Source organism: Ziziphus jujuba, chromosome 4, assembly GCF_031755915.1.
Source record: "Ziziphus jujuba cultivar Dongzao chromosome 4, ASM3175591v1".
NCBI classification, from domain to species: domain Eukaryota; kingdom Viridiplantae; phylum Streptophyta; class Magnoliopsida; order Rosales; family Rhamnaceae; genus Ziziphus; species Ziziphus jujuba.
In genome coordinates, this window is record NC_083382.1 from 25,653,710 (window position 1) to 25,655,341 (window position 1,632).

Sequence of the window (1,632 nt, forward strand, 5' to 3'; positions counted from 1 at the left end):
TTTTCACCTGCTTCTGTGATGGATTGAGTTTTTAATTGCTCCAGTTGGAAAGTTAGTTTATTTAACTTGTCAGTTAATTGATTCACCATCTCTTTCTGAGAGAGTGAAAGAGATTTGACTGCCGTTTCTACTGCCTCTACCCGTTGGTCCATAGCCAGGCTCTGATACCACTTTGGTATGGACTTGCTCACAGTAGCTTTTTCTTTACCTATTTTGTTTTTTACTGTTTAATAAAAAATGGAAAAAGACAAGGAAAATGGTTACATCAAGGGAACCTAACCTCGACTAATAAAAGTTGAGTTTTCAATAAAAAGTTTGACTGATATCATTTCACTAATTGACCATTGTCTCATAAGGGCATCCCTTGATAGTATGGATGAGGACCTTCGAGCATCAAAAAGTTTAGAACGTTTGTATAAATTTCTTAATTGATTTGATGAGTCTCTCTTATTCACACTATCAAAATATTGTTTTAGATCACCAAAATCATCAATATCACCACCTAGACCCTTAACCTTGTAAGCCGATGAAGATTTGTCAATGATCTGCTTCAGACTTCTTACTTTACAATGTGAGTCATCAAAATTCTTCATACCACATGAATTACGGCTCTTAATCCAGTTCACATTCTGAAATTTAAGGACCAACTCTGAAAACTGGCTGCAACCCTTAATATCTATTGTAGACAAAGAAGGGAATAAACAAAGAATTTCTTCAAGTGTGCTCGAGGAGATGTTGATGCAGCCAGTTAAAAGAATAGAATTGATCTTATCTTTGCCATAACCACTCTACAAACAAACATTAACATTAAAATTGGCACAGACAAAACATAATCCCCACTATTATGCAATTATAAAAAAGTAAAACCTACCATAATGTTCAAGAAGATGGAGTCAATGCAATTAGGCCCCAAACATGACAAGTCAATCTGTCTTGAAATATCCTTGTAAAACCTGACAACAGCTCTCCAATGCTTGCAAGTCAAAGAAGCAATATAAACCGATTTCACATCAGATCTCAAAAAATGAAAGACCCTTGCCAAGATATGGCCATCCAATAAACCCCAGCTTCCAATCTCTGAGTCAGAAGTTAGATTCTTTCACAGTAGATGGATGACTCATCACACAAATCATCGAATGTTGATTCTTCCTTTTGAATTGTCTGCACATCATCATCAATTTCATAACCATCTTCATTTTCATATAGAATTTGAGCTCTTTTGGCCGAACATGCATCACCTTCTACATACATAAAAACTAAATTAACCCATTAACCAAATAAATAAAAATAATTATGCAATCAAAATTACATATGCCCTGTCAGTAATCACGATAGCACTTGTTGGTAATTTTTCGAGAGAGTAACATATTTGTTGGAAAAACTAACAATTACCTCTATCGGTATTCATGATAAACATTAAGGTAATTTTTTATATTATTTTTTGAATAACACTCCATATGTAATTATAAGTATTTTTATATTGTGTATAACACCATGGAATTTGTATTAATACATTTATTAAATGTAACTTAAGGAATAAGTGAGAAGAAACAGAAATTAAAATTTAAGAAAATTGTCATGATAATTTTTCCAAACAGAAATTAAAATTTAAAAAAAACTGTCATGATAATT

The 1,632-nt window shown here is 32.5% G+C and overlaps 1 protein-coding gene across 1 annotated transcript; it reads right to left on the bottom strand.

Annotated features, from left to right (window-relative positions):
- Positions 1-275: 275 nt before the first annotated feature.
- LOC132803575 (histone-lysine N-methyltransferase ATXR3-like) lies at positions 276-1,408 on the bottom strand. The gene is made up of 4 exons (XM_060816807.1): positions 1,393-1,408; positions 1,168-1,241; positions 872-1,096; positions 276-788 (listed from the first exon to the last, which is right to left on the bottom strand). Exons 1-4 carry the CDS (start codon positions 1,406-1,408, stop codon positions 276-278), a joined length of 828 nt encoding a protein of 275 aa, XP_060672790.1.
- Positions 1,409-1,632: the final 224 nt, after the last annotated feature.